This window comes from Orussus abietinus, unplaced genomic scaffold (assembly GCF_000612105.2).
Source record: "Orussus abietinus isolate OABI.00-Male unplaced genomic scaffold, Oabi_2.0 scaffold996, whole genome shotgun sequence".
Taxonomy (NCBI): domain Eukaryota; kingdom Metazoa; phylum Arthropoda; class Insecta; order Hymenoptera; family Orussidae; genus Orussus; species Orussus abietinus.
The window spans coordinates 1-15,285 of NW_019395141.1; the positions used below are offsets into that span (position 1 = coordinate 1).

The 15,285-nt window shown below is 40.3% G+C and overlaps 2 protein-coding genes across 3 annotated transcripts; one reads left to right on the forward strand and one right to left on the reverse strand.

The window, feature by feature from the left end:
- The first annotated feature begins 2,082 nt into the window (after positions 1–2,082).
- On the forward strand, positions 2,083–6,362 carry LOC105702623 (phosphatidylserine synthase 1). 2 transcript variants are annotated; one of them, XM_012430317.1, is made up of 5 exons: positions 2,083–2,503; positions 2,762–3,586; positions 3,773–3,995; positions 4,124–4,187; positions 5,660–6,362. In XM_012430317.1, the coding sequence occupies exons 1-5, from the start codon at positions 2,238–2,240 to the stop codon at positions 5,713–5,715; spliced, it is 1,434 nt and encodes a 477-aa protein (XP_012285740.1). In that variant the 5' UTR covers positions 2,083–2,237; the 3' UTR covers positions 5,716–6,362. The 2 variants fall into 2 exon arrangements, with proteins under 2 accessions (XP_012285740.1, XP_012285741.1); XM_012430318.1 differs by lacking the exon at positions 4,124–4,187.
- A 6,422-nt stretch (positions 6,363–12,784) lies between these two features.
- Positions 12,785–15,021, reverse strand: LOC105702624 (villin-1; the record flags this gene model as incomplete). Its single annotated transcript, XM_023433661.1, is given in 3 exon segments — positions 12,785–13,452; positions 14,408–14,704; positions 14,773–15,021. Coding segments are annotated over 3 exon segments (896 nt in total), but the record flags the coding sequence as incomplete, so codon positions are not given.
- Positions 15,022–15,285: the final 264 nt, after the last annotated feature.

The window sequence follows — 15,285 nt, forward strand, 5'->3', positions numbered from 1 at the left end:
GCGATCGCGCGACCCTGCCCGTGAGCAATCTCCCAACTCATCTCTGTTCTTATGCCTCATTTCCATACACGCGGAAACCGGGCGGAATCAACGCGAGGCGCAAACACAGAAAGGCCTTGAGATGGCTTAACCTGGCTTAACGGCATTCACCACCAAAGTGGGGACGATGACTTCCACCGCTAGGTGGCACTAGCATCAAATTCGGTGGGAGGTAACCAAAACGTACTTTCTCGCTCGGATGAAGGAGACACGATGCATAATGGGTGGTGTTTAGCAACGGGCGAAAAATGTGTGCGTATTTTGCACGTATAGGACTCACACAACGGCTAGACGCCTCTGGACTAGGCGCCGAAACGTGGGTGACCCCCGGCCGACCGCACACGTCAGGTGAACGCTCCGCCTAGAGTCGGCAACGGTTGCCAAGGAATGCCCAAATTCCTCGCAAGAACCTCGAAAATCCTGAAAAAGGTGCTCCACGGGGACAACGATTTTAAGCGTATTTCTCAACCGATCGAGCTCAACGAGTGCTCGTTTTAAAGATAAAATGTTGACGTGTGTTTATATAGAAGCGATTTTCGATCAAGCACCTCCTTCCTAGGTAAAAGGGCATTGAAATTATGTCGTTGCACTTTTTTATACGAAAATGACCACTTATCGAAAATCGCTCCCATATAAACACAAGTCAACGTTTCATCTTCGATATGAGCACTCGTTAAGCTCGATCGGTTTAGAAATACGTACGGAATCATTGTCCCCGTGAGGCCCTGCAAAATCGCTAGAGTGGTGAGCGCCCTTAACCAATCAGCCTAATGTAGCCTAATGCCTTAGCCCTAACTAGAGTTCGAAAATTCTCCGTAACATTAAATTGGAGAAGGTAACTGTGAAACATACCGTAAGTTATCGGGAACATTGAGAATTTAAGAGAACGTTAATTTTGTTATTTATACTTTAGGTTTCTTCGTTTAAGTAACTTTTTTTTTTCAATCAACTTCAAAGTTCAACCTATAGAGTAATAATTACTGTTAGAAAATATTGATTATAGGGTCGTATTTACCTCCAGCTAAAAATATTCACGTATCAACAACTTCACGGAAAATTCCATGCGATTTGTTTCAAATGAACTAATATTTTATTCTGCGACGAAGCGAATGGAAGGTTTTGATTGGCTACGGAGAACGTACAACGGAAATTCCCCTCTACGATGTTTCTCTATAGCTAATCGAAACCTCTCGTTCGATCTGTTGAAAAATTCAAATTCTCATAATTTCTTGATAAAAAAGGCTTTGGAGAAATTACCGATAAGTTACCGGGAATTTCTCTTCGTTTCTGACGTAACATACTGGATTTAGAACTCTAGCCCTAACGCGCTTCCTGCGTTCCTCACCCCGCGTTTATTCTGCGTGCATTCCGCACGGTTTCAGCGTGTATGGAAGTGAGACATTAGACCAACCTTTCAGTAGGGTATATTACCCCAAACTAAATGTGCAAACGCATGCGCAATATCGTCAATGGCCAATAACAGTCCACCTATTTACCTCTAAGAGTGATTCTCATTGGCTATTAAGGGGATTGCGCTTTACGCATCCACAAATCCGCGCACATTCGAAATCAGCCTTGGAAATTTGAAATTGATTTATATATGTGCATTTGACGTTTGTTTATAACGGCTGATAACGGCTACTTGAAGTCGTAAGATTCGTAACCAATATTTGTATAAAAATGTATAAAGGTGGAAGACCTAAAAGTAAATTATGGGATGAAACAAATGGACAAGATAGATGTTTATAACCTAGCGGATACCGCTTGCCCTACGTCTGTCTTGTCCGTCATATTTGATATGTTTTCTCCTGTTTTTCTATATTTTCTCCGGTAAACTACTTGATTTACGTAATATACGTCAAAAACATCGGAAATCGTGAAATTACTCAACCCTGTTTTCATCGAAAATTCTGTAACGGTAACGAAGATGACTCCATTCATTTTATTTCTCGATAGCAGCGCCTCGTTATTAGTACCACATGACGAATAAGAAGTCTTCGCTTCTTAACCTGTTTTCATTCTTAGACATCGAAGTTCATCGCCGGTATTTGTGGGACATAACCTCTAAACTGCAGAAAGTGGTGTCGGTGGTTGCATCAGATTATGGGTCCGTACGTTCACGGTGCAGAGGCGTAATCGGATTACACGCGGAGAGACGCAAGAAAAATGTTCGGTTTGCGAATTTGAAGTGCAAATCGATGCCGACGGACGAGAAGATGAGCAACGCGGAGACTAGCGCTTTTGCGCGGCAGAGATTAACTAGTAAAGACGGAGGAGAAACGGGAAAGAGTCAGACCTCACCAAACAGCAATGAGGGTTATAAGTTGCTATCCGGGACCGACAGCTTTTCGAACATCAATGAAAGACCAGTTGACGACATCTCGATCGAGGTCTTTTATACGCCACACACTATAACCTTGTTATTGACCTCTATCGGAGCAGTGATATATTTTGCCTTCGTTAGGTATGCCACTTATATTTATATCATTGTACTCGGAGGAAGTTTGTGCAAGCCATTACAGAGTCCCATTGACTCATTGTTTCGCTCTCGGTTTCTGATTTTCCGTGGCGTGGCAAGATGTTTTGCTTTTGATAAGTCGTTTCACCATTTCCGTTGATACATAGAGAAATTCTGTAGGCTCTTGCAAGCTTCGTGAGTAAACCGGAGTTAGAACAGTCATAGATTATTCAGGTAAGAAATAATGATTTATATTATTTACAGGGATACCGCAAATATAGAGGATAATATTTGGGCAGGAATACTCTGCGTGGTTTTCTTCTTTCTTATAATATCGGTATTGACATTCCCTAATGGACCGTTCACAAGGCCTCATCCGGCGGTGTGGAGAATAGTTTTTGGCTGCAGCGTGCTCTATTTAATGAGCTTGCTGTTCATGTTATTTCAGAATTATGAAACGGTACGGAAGATATTGGTGTGGATAGATCCAGGCCTTGCATCGTTTCGCATAGATATGGATAAAGAGTATGGCGTAAATTGCTCCGATGTGAACTTTGAGAGAATATGGAGCCATCTGGATGTATTCGCCTTGGCACACTTTCTGGGCTGGATGTTCAAGGCCATATTGATAAGACATTTTGGGATACTCTGGGCGATCAGTGTTATGTGGGAAGTGACAGAGATTACATTTGCCCACCTCCTGCCAAACTTTATCGAGTGTTGGTGGGACGCTCTGATACTCGATGTGCTCATTTGTAACGGTCTTGGCATTTGGGTTGGGTTAAAGATCTGCTCGATCCTAGAGATGCGTGAGTACAAATGGGTCAGTATACGTGACATCGAGACCACTACGGGAAAGTTGAAGCGAGCGGTACTCCAATTTACGCCTGGCAGCTGGACCTCTGTTAGGTGGCTCGATCCGACCTGTACTCATATGCGATTTGTGGCACTTTGCCAGCTGGTCATATTTTGGCAGGTCTCCGAACTAAATACCTTCTTTCTTAAGCATGTGTACGAGTTTCCACCTTCCCACCCCTTTGTTGTCATCAGGCTAATTCTCATAGGGGTCATAGTATCGCCTTCGGTCAAGTAAGTTATTCACTGTTTTTAGTAAAAACATTGTAGTCTTTTCAACAATGTAGTAGTTAATGCTTATTTACATTTTGTCTAAAATTGCATATATTTGAGAGACTAGTTCCACCAAATTGAAAATGTAATAGTATTATTGAGCTACCATTTCTTATGCAATTCAAAGAGTTTTCTTTTTAATTTCAGACAGTACTACATGTACGTTACGGACCCAACATGTAATCGGGTGGGTACCCAGTGTTGGGTATACGGTGCGATTATGGTGACGGAGGCGTTGCTGTGCATACGTCACGGAGCTGCTCTCTTTGAACGCACTCAAGCCCTAAACATCCTCCTCTGGCTTCTTTGCCAATCTCTAGTCTCTGTTCTCTGCGTATATGGTTGTGTCCTGTGGCATCAGTACTTCGAGGTATAATCATTGCTTAAATGTATATTAACATTTGTCCACATTTTGCTTTTTACCCCTACTCCCATAACTAACTCTTATCTGTCACTGACGTCTTGCGTTTTTTGCGCTGCGCATGGAATTCGTTTCAGACGGAAAAGAAAAATGCATCGATCCTGATGGAGAAGACTCGTTCACAGACATCTTCCAGCACCGGTAGGTCTTGAGAGGGTGCCGTCATAGCAACATTTCAAGGTGTGCCAACGGTGGACTGGGCCGATGACGTTTGACTAATGATTACTAAACGGTGTAAATATAATACGTCAAATTTTTGAGTTCGAGTGCTCCGATTGTCGTCGATTAGCGTCGTCGGTAACGATTGGAACAAATTAGAACAAGCAAAACGAAAGCTTCGTATTCCATTGAAACTTTTGCATGGCTTGACAGTTCTATTTGGAAAGTGCTTCCAGTTCGTCTCATTCCTAATTGGAGCGGCTTGTCTGCGTAAGTCTTTATTTGAAACGTTGATCGATGCAGATGACGAAAGTACTCTGGAGCGTATTTAATTATAAAACTGTGTTGTCATCGAGGAAGGTGAGTAAACTTTGGACCTTTGAGTATTAAAATTGTTGAATAGTCTAGAACTTTTCATAACGCGTTACGTTAAGAGGATATGAAAGGGGCTAAGAAATTTAATCGCCTTTGATAACGTAAAATTCATCTGTACCCTTTTTGGTGGTAATGCCGTTTTGAATATTCAAGTGGTAACATAAACTTGCGCGTCCCATTGCCGACAATTATATTTATATTGAAGTCTTTTACACTGTACGTTGAGAATTATACGAACTGAAGAGTTCTATATGTTATTTCGATAAAGTGATGATAAAAAGATAGATGTAAAACTGCCGAAATCCCATGAATTCATGACTTTATGTTTTAACGAATCAACGTCGCCATCTGTGACGTTTAGCTGCAACTAAATTATTGCTCCAAAAGCACGCGTTAGCCGCAGGACAAGCCAGCATTCTTTTGCAATCGTTGGTGAAAGTATTTCCCACGTTTTCCCATCTGACTCTGTAATATTCCATTTCTACGGTATTCTAAATAGTTCGAGCTAGGTCCTGAAACTCTTCATTTTCGATTCTAAACCTCCAAGAAGCGTAAAACATCGAAAGCGTGCCCGGACCATGCCATGTTGGTTCTGGTCCATGATAAATAAATCAATTTTTGATGAAAAATGAAATTTCATGAGTTTCAGGACCTACTTTAGGGCCTCCATATTCCCGTGGTCAAATTTGAAACGAATCGGTACACCCAATTCGGAGAATACTTTCCCCAGTGATTTGACTTCTCAAATATATATAGGCTGACTCTTTCATATTAACTTAAAATCATTTTGGAGTCATGCAGGGTGAAAAATAATATATTTAGAAAAGTTTCTAGCTTATTCGATAAAATTATTCCTTCCTTTATGACAGATTCCACACCTTACCGAGCATTTTTAAGTTCATAACAATTGGAAAGAAATCTTGTTGTCGATAACATGTACTCTTCTGAAAGAGTCTATCGTTGGATATCAATTGAAGGAATTGTTGCCGTTAACTCTTGGTCAAACTTCCACGATTCAGTCTATCTTTGGCCAATGCTATTTTCTTATGTCAGTTGTTTATATTTGTGCTTCTGTTCAGGGGATCTGGTTGGCCGTGCTGAAATTAAGGATTCCTCCAATAAGAAGAGTATCTGAGATGACTTCCAGGCCCGATTAGAGTCGATTTAAATGGCAGCGAGCCACTCTCGTGATATGCATTCTAGTCGTATAGCGTCGAAAGAAAAGTACTTCTTAAGTTCGTAAAGAACCGGCGCGTTTAAACGAGTAATCGTCAGGGAAATGCGCGAGACTTTCCGAAATGCGGATGACCGCCTTTCGTCTGGGGTTCTAGAATGATTGTTTGCATCGATACGTTGCGCAATTATTAAAATGTTATACTACGTACATTAAATAATTAGTCTACGGGATATTGAAGCGCTGTCGCTTAAATTACCTTAGGAGTCACGTGCAACGTAACAATGTATCACAGCGAAACAAATAATCGTTCCAAATCCTTGGAATAACCGTCTTGTGAAAATATCCGTGGGCCATTGTTAAACTATTGTCAGCTGGACTCGTTCGAATTTTAATTCATAGATTTAACTACAAGATCTAGGATTGCTGAAGTTTGTCTCGTTACGGGGAGATATCTGAAAGTAATACAATACATAACAATATGTCTACGAAGTTAGTATGTTACAATTACACTAGGAAGTCAATATGTTATCCAGCATAGAGGAAAATTGTAGCCGCGACGAGTAATGCACTGCTTTACAAATGCGGAATAAATACAATTTATTGTGGGTTTTGAATTTGAAAAAAAAAAAAAACCATTTAAGATATTCTGAAAATCTTGCTTGTACGTATTGGGAAATGGTTTTTAGGATGTGTCATACGGAAGCATTTCAATCATATCTCAAAACAATTTACAACAATACTCGTAAATACAGCATGCAATTTTTGCGAACGGTTTAATGTTATACATCGTTTGGTATATAGCGTACCATGACGTAAATAGTACTTTCTTGCTATTACAAGCATTAAAGAGAAAAGTTCTCGATATAGATTGCCCTTAGATTGTAATTAATTGCAGCTTAAATAGTTACACATTGACGGCGAATCAAGGATCTTACCTCTATATCGCGATAGAAATAATTAAGGCGGTTAAGTTAACGACATTCACCATCAAGGTGGGAACGATGACTTCCACCGCTAGATGGCATTAGCATTGAATTCGGTGGGAAGTACCAGGGTTGGGTAATTTCGTGTTTTTTAAGACTTTTGACGTATGTTACGTAAACCAAGTAGTTTGCCGTAAAAAATCGTAGAAAACCAGTAAATTATGTTTTCAACACGAAGAATGCCGTAGATGGACGATATACAGCATCGGCTAAGTTATAAACGTCTTTTAGCACATACGTCAACACGGAAATATTTTATGGAACAATGAATTAATTAGACGTTTGTATCCAAAAATCTTTAGAATTTTACGTTTCCAATAAGGCGGTTCCGCAGATGCATGATTTTATGTATCTTCGAGGTAAACATCTTTTAGCGCACACGTAAATACGTAAAAATTGTTAAGAAATGATTAATCTGGTGCTTGTGTTCAAAATTCATTCGATTTAACTCTGTTTAGTATCGAATTTCTCCCTGGATTTATTATCTATTTAGAAATAGAAGGGCGTAATATACTTTGCGCTCGCGTACGAAATTAGAGACGTATTATACGTTGTATTATACATATAGAAAATCACGTATATTACGTGCCGTATTATATGTGTAATGTACATGTAGAAAATCACGTATATTACGTGCCGTATTATATGTGTAATATACATGTAGAAAATCACGTATATTACACGATGTATTATACGTGTAATATACATGTAGAAAACCACATATATTACATGACGTATTATACCTACCCAACCCTGGAGGTAACCAAAACGTACTTTTTCGCTCGGATGAGGGAAACGCGACGCGTAATGGGCGGTATTTGGTGACGGTCGAAAAATAAGTGTTTACTTTGCACGTATAGGACGCACACTAGCCAACTCTGACTTGGCGTCGAAGTGTGGGTGAAACCCGACGCCCTCACACGCTAGTTGGACGCTCCGCCAAAATTCGGCAACGGTTGCCAAGGAATGTCCAAATTCCGAGCGAGAAACCTGAAAATCGTGAAAAGGTGCTCCACGGGGACAACGAGTTTTAAGCGTATTTCTCAATCGATCGAGCCCGACGAGTGCTCCTTTTAAAGATAAAACGTCGAGGCGGGTTTATATGGGAGCGATTTTCGATTAACCGTTTGAGTACCAGAGGTTTAAAAAAAAAAAAAACACGGTCGAAAAAGCCTTGCAGCGCAATAGCGCTTTCTGAATGGGATGCGAAAAGATCCAAGCGGCGCAATAACGCTTCTTTTAATCTGTATCGAAAAATTCGTCTGAAAATGCGTCTGGAAAGTTGAGCGAATTTCGTCAGATTCTTAGTGCGCGGTCAATTGTCGGTATCGTTCAAATGCTCTGGGTTTTTTCGACATGAAATCTGAAGAGCGCGAAAGCGGCGCGTGGGACTCAAACGGTTAAGCACCTCCTTCCTAGGTAATAGAGCATTGAAATTATGTCGTTGCATTTTTTTTTTAATATGAAAATGACCACTTATTGAAAATCGCTCCTATATAAACACCCGTCATCATTTTATCTTTACAACGAGTACTCGTTGAACTTGATCGGTTGAGAAATACGCTTAAAAAATCGTTATCCCCATGAGACCCTGCAAAATCACAGAAGTGGTGAGCGCCCTTAATGCTGAATGTTAATTATATGTATAAAGAGGTGTATGTACCTGAGCGTAGGCGGGGTAGAACAATTTACAATGTCCATTCCCACTTACGGAAGACATTTTTATTCCCGGAATAGATTCGCTCGAATAGGCGAGTATTGTAGCTTCGGTCTTGACGAAGGGTACTTCGTTCTACTTCTATAAAAATTGTCAGATTCTTTTGTACTACCCTTTATCCACGGATTTAATACTTCGCTATCGGTTCCGTTTCCTTCGCTGGGGAGGAAAATTAAGTTCTTCATTATAAACACTCCCTCGGCGAGCAGTTCTTATTGTACATTGACTTAAGGTGAAGTGAAACCCCCTTCAAATCAGTCGATTCCAATATAACACTTTTTTTTAAGGGTATTAGACCAAACTATTCGAAACTTTGACGCATCACTCCTGATCATCTAAGAATTGTCCTGACACATTCAAAATTTGGATTTTTGGAAAAATCTTTTTAACAGCCCAGCCCAGAATCAAAATGGCGTCGATCTCTCATATTTCGATTAATATACAATTATCGAAGGCTCTGATACGAGAAACGAAAGGGTCAGGACAATTTTACAACAATTTGGAACGCTCTGGTAATCGATAAATTCGCATTTGAACGAGATAAAGGCAAAAAAAGTGTTGTATGGGCTTCTATGCTAAAACGATGGGAATACAAGGTCTCGGAGTGAAAATTTAATTGACCTGGAAATCATAGATGACGCAAGGTGTCCCTCTGCAGTCAATTAGGGCCCCCAGAAAGCATGAATTCAGAGGACTTCTGGAGTTTTACTTCGATTACTTTACAATTATTGTACGAAAACGACAGGTTGAGTATGTTATTTAGTACAATATTGAATATAATTCGACACAGCTGTCAATATAAAATCGAACGTAGGTAACATAGGCATTTAGAAAAATCTTTATCGACGTCGATCAAGTTCCTCGACGTGTTTCACTTCACCTTAAGCGTGTTACAAACAAGATGAATGAAAGATTTGAATTGCATTTGAAAATCTAATTTCCATCAACGGAGGATTCGTGAACCTTCACGGTCGTAATGGGCAGTTTTTGTATTTAACCATTCTTTGTGCGTGTCTAGGGTTAAGGCGTCTTTGTCCTGAAGATACTCTTGTCAATGTAACGAGTTCCTTGAGGAATCGTTTGCTGAAGGATTGTACCAGATGCACAGAAAATATTTTTGCGAGGTTTGACTGTACAGAGCGAAAACACCGGAAAATAGGAAAAAATGCAAAGGGAACGAGTCACGAAGCGAGTCCAGCTGCGAGAGATGGATAGATTCAAGTGAAGCTTGCAATGAGTTCTTGTTTTTTCTTTCCTCGTTTTTATAAATATTACCAAAGTCTTAGAGAGCTCTTGAGCGTTTACGGACATTGCGGGAGAACGCTAGCATTTGTCGAGTACCTTTCAGATCTTTTTATAATCTGTTCTGTACTTCGGGATTCCGTACCTTTCCGCCGGGGCGATCGGATTCTTTAGGTGACCGTCATTCGTGTTTTTAATCCTAAGAGTTACGACCGCGGGCGTGATCGTTAATGTAGGAGGGACTCGGCTCTCGGAAATCCTCAAAAAGCAAGTTCAGTTTGAATCAATAAAGACTCTTTACGATTTTCCTTAAGATTTTTAACAGTGGGATACGTTCGGTAAAGAAAACAAAATCCCTTTCATCGAATCATCTTGTGATTTAACCTTTTGAGTTCCTGGCACCGCGATAGCGTTGTTTAAATTTCATGTCGAAAATAGTCAGTACATTTGAATGGTATGGACAACTGACGGTGCTCTTACAAGGAAGGGTTTTCAGGTGTCCGCCTCCGATTGTTTTGGTTTTTGGATATGTTTTAGAGGACCAAAAAATAAGAAACACGTGTACTTTTATATCGGCCCGTTTTCACATTTAGGAGTGAAACAGCCCCTCAAAGTTTATAAGAAGAGGTATAAAAATTCCTAGTTTGAAGAATAATGTGTTGAGTAAAGCTTGTTGTAAATTTAAAATACGTCATAACTTGCTTGGTATATAATGTTCTTATCGGTATTCACCTTTACCTGGAGGTAAACTACCCCTAACCATATAAAGACACGTATAGAGACTTGAAACGTAGAACATGGTCATGAAATTCTTAAGAAACTTTAAGCATCAATTATTTTATGATGATAAAATAGTGATTATTAAATCACGTTTGAATGTGTGTAAACATTTTCTTTTTCCAGACCGGACATAAGTGGCTCTGTTGGGGTGGACTTTCCGTTGGGGGTAGTTGTTACTATGGTGACATTTTAGAGTTCCATCTTCATGAAATACTGTTCACGTCATGAATTTTAATTGCATTCGTTCGAAGATTACGCGTCTTTTACACTTTTTGTTATAAGACAAACGTAACGAATTAATTAGGGGTGTCTGGTCCCTCGATAGTGATAAAAGGTCATTAAATCACTATTTTATCATCATAAAATAATTGATACTCAAAGTTTCTTAAAAATTTCATGACCATGTTCTACGTTTCAAGTCTCTATACGTGTCTTTATATGGTTAGGGGTAGTTTACCTCCAGGTAAAGGTGAATACCGATAAGAACATTATATACCAAGCAAGTTATGACGTATTTTAAATTTACAACAAGTTTTACTCAACACATTATTCTTCAAACTAGGAATTCGTATACCTCTTCCTATAAATGTTGAGAGGCTGTTTCACCCCCTAAATGTGAAAACGGGCCGATATTAAAGTACACGTGTTTCTTATTTTTTGGTCCTCTAAAACATATCCAAGAACCAAAACAATCGGAGGCGGACACCTGAAAACCCTTCCTTGTTAGAGTCATTGAAATAGCCGCTTGGCTCTCGTCCCACTCAATTAAGGTGAAGTGAAACCCCTCTCAAATCAGTCGATTCGAATACAACTCTTTTTTTAAGGGTATTAGATAGAACCGTATGAAACTTTGACACATGACTCGTGTGCACCTAGGAATTATTCTGACACTTTCAAAATTTGGATTTTTGAAAAAAGTCAACTTAGCTCAGACCAGAACCAAATTGGCGTCGAGCTTTCATACTTCGATCGATATCTAATTATTGAAAGCTCTGATGTGAAAAACGAAAGGGTCAGGACAATTTTACGACAATTTATAACATTCTGGTAAACGGTAAATTCGCATTTGAACGGGATAAAGGAAAAAAAGTGTTTTATGCACTTCTATGCTAAAACTATGCTAAAACAAAAAAAATACGAGGTCTCGGAGTGAATATTTAATTGACCTGGAAATCACAGATGGGGCAGGGGGTCCCTCTGCAGTCAATTAGGGTCTCAGAAACCACGAATTCAGGGGATTTCTAGAGTTTTACTTCGACTACTTTACAATCATTGTACGAAAACGACAGGTGGAGTATGTCATTTAGTACAATATTGAATATAATTCGACACAGCTGTTAATATAAAAACGAACGTCGGCAACGTAGGTATTTTGAAAAACCATTTTTACCGACGTCGATCAAGTTCCTCGACGTGTTTCACTTCACCTTAAAACCGTGCTATTGCGTTTTACGGCATTTTTCGACTCCGTCTTTTCAATTACCCCTGGGACTCAAACGGTTACGATCGAGTGGTATTGATCATTTGAGAAGGAGTTTATTGCCAGCATAATGTATTATTGGATTCAATCACTAATTAATACATGGGATAATTCGAGTCGAGGCGACTCGGGAGGCAAGAGTACTAACGGCATATCATTTTACAAAAGACCGATAAACAGCAATAATAGCTATTTCAAAAAACGTCTTATTAATTCGCCCACGCCGGATTATCACAGCAAGACGATCGACCATGTATTATCGTTATTCACTTACTTCCTACTTATTACATTGCTAGTTAAATACCAATCCACGGAATTGCATTATCTTCAATAAATAAATACTAAGAGAACGGGGCTTCGAGAGCCCAAGGTTTATTCGTCGAGAGTGCCACTCGAAGACGTGACGTCTCTTCAGGAACTTAATCGATGTATTCGGTAGAGGCAATAATTAATCGATGATATCCTGATTCGTAAAGCAACAGGTTGGATGTCCTGTTTCTCGGATTCGTATCTTATCATTTAACCCTTTCGTTACCTTGGACGAGATATCTCGCGACCCAATACTGGCCGATTAACGCTTTTGACGAGATATCTCGCGACCCGATACTGGCCGATCAACGCTTTTGACGAGATATCTCGCGACCCGGTAGTAGCCGATCAACGCTTTTGACGAGATATCTCGCGATCCGGTAGTAGCAGTATTTATTTCTTCCTTTTAGCTATACGAATAGAATTAGTTATAAAATATATTCATCTAGAATGTCAAAATATTGGTGCTAGAAAGCTAGATTATCGTCAAAAGCGTTAATCCGCTACTACCGGATCGCGAGATATCTCGTCAAAAGCGTTAATCGGCCAGTATTGACTCGCGAGATATCTCGTCCAAGGTAACGAAACGGTTAATACCGACGACTGCCTCGATACTTTATCCTTACTATTTTTATTTTTGGTGTTTCGTTCAAAGTGACATCGTTGCGAGACTTAATTTCTTGTTAGGGTATTCGGATCGTGAGCTACGAAGGAATTCTTACGTATCTTTTTTACATATCCATGCAAATGATCGGGAGATACCTCGCTAAATATTAAATATAAGTTAAGATCTTACAGGCGTTTAAAGAGGCAATAAAATGCAAATGGAGGCTCTCAAAATAATCCCGCCATTTGCTTTAATCTCTGTCTTCTCCAAGCAGGCAACTCTTCGAACTCGACCGGGTTCATCTTGAAGACGGAGACGAAGTCGTCGAACGTCAGGTGCATCTCCTTCCTGGTAACGTTCACGCCACCTGGGAGGTTCTCCGGCTCGTTCTTCAGCATCCTCAGGGGATACTTCACGGTGGAGTCAAACTCGGACATCCCTTTTCCGGTGATGGTCTCCCTGATTACCGGCTCTTGATCCTGCAAGGAAGCTCGCAGTGTTTCAAACGATCGGTAGTCCCTCAAGAGATTGTGACTCCAGTTATCGAAGAGTCCAATGAACGTTGGTGGCTCCAAACCTAAATAAGTAAAGAGATTTTAGTATGTACAGTTTATAACGCGCAAACAGTTTCACCTTAATAATAATACTTATATTCCTCCGAAAATTTTCCTAGAAGAAGTCTCAGGGCGTTTTATTTTAATTAACGACACTTCAGCAAATTCTGTGCGATTTTTTTCCGCTTAAGGTGAAGTGAAACCTCCCTGAAATCAGTCGATTCGAATACAACACTTTTTTTTAAGGGTATTAGACCAAACTGTTCGAAACTTTGACACATCACTTCTGATCATCTAAGAATTGTCCTGACACATTCAAAATTTGGATTTTTTAACTCAGCCCAGACCAGAACCAAAATGGCGTCGAGCTCTCACATTTCGATCAATATACAATTATAGAAGGCTCTGATATGAGAATCGAAAGGGTCAGGACAATTTTACGACAATTTAGAACACTCTGGTAGTCGATAAACTGGCATTTGAAGGAGATAAAGCCAAAAAAAGTGTCGTACACGCTTCTATGCTAAAAGGATGGTAATTCGAGGTCTCGGAGTGAAAATTGAATTGACCTGGAAATCACAGATGGCGCAGGGGGTGCCTCTGCAGTCAATTAGGGTCCCAGAAAGCATGAATCCAAAGGATTTCTGGAGTTTTACTTCGATTTCTTTATAATTATTGTACGAAAACGACAGGTGGAGTATGTCATTTAGTACAATATTGAATATAATTCGACACAGCTGTTAATATAAGAACGAACGTCGACAACGTAGGTATTTAGAAAAATCTTCTTTACTGACGTCGATCAAGTTCCTCGGCATGTTTCCCTTCACCTTAAATCCTTTTGAAAATTATCAGAGGAAGAGTATCGAATCTTTGCAATAATTAGATAAATATGTCACTAAGTTCTAGAGGGGGTTTAGGAAAAGTTCAAGGGTGACGTTTCTATTCGAGGGTAAATTCGGAGAAAAAGCCCATCACCTTGCTCGATTACAGAGATGGAGGTGTTCCTGTCACGTCCTGCAGGATGGGTGTAGAGGAACGTAGTCGCAGCTTCTACACATTCCTTCAGTGTTCTCAAGGCAGAGTGTTTTCCTCGCCAAACCCAAACGGTGGTGATGGTATCCAACAGCCAAGCTGCTTCTGGAAGAAGGGATCCCTGAGTGAACCCCAGAACCTCTTCTCCGAGAAATACTCCGTCTTCTACGAGGCACTGGTAAAGATGTTTCCGCGAGTCCTCCCCGGTGTCCTCTGCCTCGGTGCCGTATGTGCCATGTCCTAGGAAAAGAGAAATAATGAACTTCTGATTTCAGTACCATCTTATAGCCTTATTAAGTAAAAGGCACCTCCAAGTTGCGTCCAAAACTCTTCGTCTTCCTTTCCTTCGAGCATTAAGGGCGCAGTGCTTGGAGCAAGACGCCTGGACGCTTCCCTCGTATCTCCGGTACTTCTACCTCCGCACCAAACCATTGGCGAGCTCGAGAAGAGGATAAAGACTCCTTTAGAATCTAAACTACTCGGGCGAAGAGGTCGTTCCACCGCTTTGGATGTATACGGGGTAGAGCCCAGAACCCTGACGAGGTACTTCTTCGGCGCTGGAAACCCAATTTCAAGCCACGGTTAGAAACGATCGACCAAAAATGACTCCAGGTGTCCTAAAATATACCTGAAATCTTTAACGCAATTATCCTGCCAGCTATGGAAGTCTACAAATTAGGATTTGGAACGTTTAAGGTGAAGTGAAACACGTCGAGGAACATGATCGACGTCGGTAAAGATTTGTCTAAACCCCTACGTTGCCGACGTTCGCTTTTATATTGACAGCTGTGTCGAATTATATAGGGTAGTGTACTAAATGA

Coding starts and splice junctions, on each gene's coding strand:
- LOC105702623 (XM_012430317.1), top strand. CDS start 2,238: ATGCCGACGGACGAGAAGATGAGCAACGCGGAGACTAGCGCTTTTGCG. Junction 2,504..2,761: donor ATATATTTTGCCTTCGTTAG/GTATGCCACTTA, acceptor TATTATTTACAG/GGATACCGCAAATATAGAGG. Junction 4,188..5,659: donor ACAGACATCTTCCAGCACCG/GTAGGTCTTGAG, acceptor GCTTCTGTTCAG/GGGATCTGGTTGGCCGTGCT.